Below are 3,323 nucleotides of genomic sequence, written 5' to 3'. Positions count from 1 at the left end.
CTCTCTCTCTCTCTCTCTCTCTCTCTCTCTCTCTGCCTTCTCCCTCCTTCGTTTTCTCGAGCGTCTCGCCTCCGGTCCGCCTCGTCACGCCTTACCTCCTCCTCTTTATCCCACCCGCTTTTTTCGCTGCACTTTTTTTCATCGATTGAAGATGGAATCGCGACACCGCGGTCAGCCGTGATAGGATACCGATCGAAAGTGATATTATCATGTGGACTCAAAAAGAAAACGAGCGAAAGAAAAGAATTTTTTATTTTTCTTCGTTAATAATTTTTGTTTTTTTCTATGAAAGAGATATTAAAAGAGATTAGAAAAAAAAATCAAAACTTACGTTGGGTACGTTGTAGTTGACGTATCGATCCTTTGGGCTGTCAGTTTGTTCGCACTGTTTATTCTTAAAGGCTCTGTAGTTTTCTCTCAGTTGCTTGCCGTACTATGAAATTAAACAAAATGGATTATTGCGAAACTGAAAATGCAATTTCTAGAATATAATTGATTTCTCATATTGTTAAGAGCAATATGTAATATGTAAGGATAAAAATTATCAAAACTTATTGGAAGAAAAATTCGATCGAGAAATGATATTTATAATCGATCAAGAAGAATTAGATGAACATATCATAAAAATAAACGATTTTCAAATATAAATGTTTATCATGTAAAAGATATTTAATAAAAAAAATGCATTAGATAAATAAATTAGTCATTTTTAAATATTTTCTTGAAATACGAGAGTAAGTACGTGCCGTAACATTATTTGTTAGATCAAATACATTTATACGTGGCTTATCCTGATCCCTTATTCAGATAATCGATTTTATATGAATATTTTAATTGAATAATTTAAATTCAAATCATTTGGATAATCGATAATCTATCATAATATAAAACTTTTCTTTTTATCACATTTTGTAAAAAAAAAACTTTAAATTTTGTAATTTAAAATTTTTTACAAAAATAAACTAAAAATGGTAAACAATGACAAGTTGAAACTCACTGTTCCGAACATTATTTTCTAATTTACATCATAAATTTACATTCTATGTATTTTCATTTTGTTGATGCTATTTAGTAAACAATTTTTTTTAAATATTTGCATAAATACATTAAAATTCAAAATCTTGAAAGTTAATTCACTACTTCATCACATCTATTTTACGAGTTTAATTGCATAAATATAATAATAAACAATTACGCTAAAATTTATTAAAAGAAATTATTTATTTATTAAAGACATTTATTTAAAGAAATTTATGAACTTATCTGTTTCAAAAATGGCAAATCATTTTGCAAAAATATTACATGAAAGAGAAAATTTAAAATGAATAAAGTATAATGAAAAAGTAAATGAATAAAAATTAATTCTTTATAATTTAATTTTTTTTATTTAGAAAAAAATAATATAGTAATAGTAATAATAATAATATTAAAACGAATTTTGCTCTAAATCTTACTCTAAAGTAAAAAATAACATATATTATTGGTTTCAAAAAAATAGTATTTGCTACATTAAATTTTAATTAAATAAAATTTAAAAAATATAAATATATAAATATATAACTTCAAAGCAAGATGGCATTGTAGAGAGTTAAGATGATTAAAATTGAAATAAAATAAAAATTCAAGTGATTAAAGCTAACGTAATATGAAGATTATAACAATCCTTTATAATAGCCATTGTCGTTCATTGATATCTTTTTGTTTAATAAATTGTTTTTCGCACTCGCCGTAACAAAAAGTTTTTGCTTGTATATATTTCAATTTTAATTTGATTTATTTTCTGATTTAAAAAACCAAAGATAATGAGATTAGAATAATTGTAAAATAATTATTATTATTTCAAAATGTTACAAATAAGAAAATATATATATATTTTTTTGAATATTAAGTATATAGCCTAGAAATGAAAGTATATCAATAAAATTTCTTACAAACAACTGTGTATAATAGACAGGTTAAAAATATGAAAAATCACTATATATTATATATTTATTATTTAATGGAAAAACAAAAAAATAGCAATAAGTGCAAGATTAATGAGAATTTGAAATATATTATGTTTTTGATTTATATTTTTAATATAATCACAGGCAATAAAATAACAAGTTGACAGATATATTATATATATTTTATAGTAAAACATTTGAAATTTTTTAGTAAATAAAATATATTTCAATCACTTAATTTGATATTAAAATTTAAAAAAAAAATAAAATTTAGAATTAATTGACATATTGACAATGATTGACATATTATTATGAATTTATTATGATTATATATATTATATTATAGAATATAATAATATTATAGAATAAAATAATATTATAGAATAAAATTTATATGTGGAAAGTGATAATAATACTAAATAAATTTATATATATTTAAGATTTGTATGTCATTAAAATTCATAACATTTTAATTTTATAATTTATTTCTCTCAAAAGTTACATTATGTTATATTAATACTGAATTTATATTTGTTTCGTTCTGTCTTGATTTATAAAAAATTCATAAATTTCTTAAGATTTAAAATATTATATTATATGATTTATATATTTATACAATATATTTCTTATGAAACTTATAAAATTATTCGTTTAATTTTATATAATTATTTTTAGATATTTTCTAAGTTAAAAAATAAAAAGAATATTATAGTTAAGTTTCTCTATTCTAAAATTTTTTTTTAAATTTTGGCTAATAAATTTTCCTTTCATTATCACATTCTACATGAAACACGATAAAAAAATGTTTTCACACTTTTTTCCTTGACATCAATCGTTTAACAGTTATTTCAAAGTGCAGTTATTGATGGACATCCTGTATAAATAGGGAAATAAACGTAACTGTATAAACTAGGAATAAATCATTCACAATATCGAAAACTTAAAACTGTTCGAAATTCAAAAAATTTCAAATTCTTGAACTTTGAAACATTTGCAACATAAAACTATCAAAATTTAAATAAAAAATTACAAAATTAAATTTTTCGCAAATTAAAAAATTACAAAAATCAAAATTAAAAAATTTTAATATTTGATAAAATAGATGCTCTTTAAAAAAAAAAAGAAAAAAAAACATTTTAAGTTTCAAAGATTTCACGAATTTTGAGATCTCACAAATTTTCAAAATTTTATAAAAATTTCTAATATAAACGAATAAGAAACAAAATTTGTACACGTTGGTAAAATTATTATTAATACCGAAAGTAAAATCGATCAAACATTAATCAACAGAGTTTCCAGCTAGAACTGATATAATGAAAGGGATGATTTTCTGATTTCCGAAATATACAATTCGCGTAACGAAGAAAATTCACAAGA

General features: G+C 21.5%; 1 protein-coding gene across 2 annotated transcripts in view; it reads right to left on the bottom strand.

Moving 5' to 3' along the window:
• LOC102680485 (growth factor receptor-bound protein 14-like) overlaps window positions 1–3,323 on the bottom strand; it is a 60,212-nt gene that overhangs the window by 7,082 nt on the left and 49,807 nt on the right. For both annotated transcript variants that reach the window (XM_006622764.2, XM_006622765.2), the window contains exon 9: window positions 332–433. In XM_006622764.2, the coding sequence (XP_006622827.1) occupies window positions 332–433 (102 nt within the window). The remainder of the gene's footprint in view (window positions 1–331; window positions 434–3,323) is intronic.

Source organism: Apis dorsata, unplaced genomic scaffold (genome assembly GCF_000469605.1).
Source record: "Apis dorsata unplaced genomic scaffold, Apis dorsata 1.3 scaffold_741, whole genome shotgun sequence".
Lineage (NCBI taxonomy): Eukaryota > Metazoa > Arthropoda > Insecta > Hymenoptera > Apidae > Apis > Apis dorsata.
The sequence above is the reverse complement of the archived record's forward strand: the minus strand, read 5'-3'. Positions and strand labels throughout refer to the sequence as shown.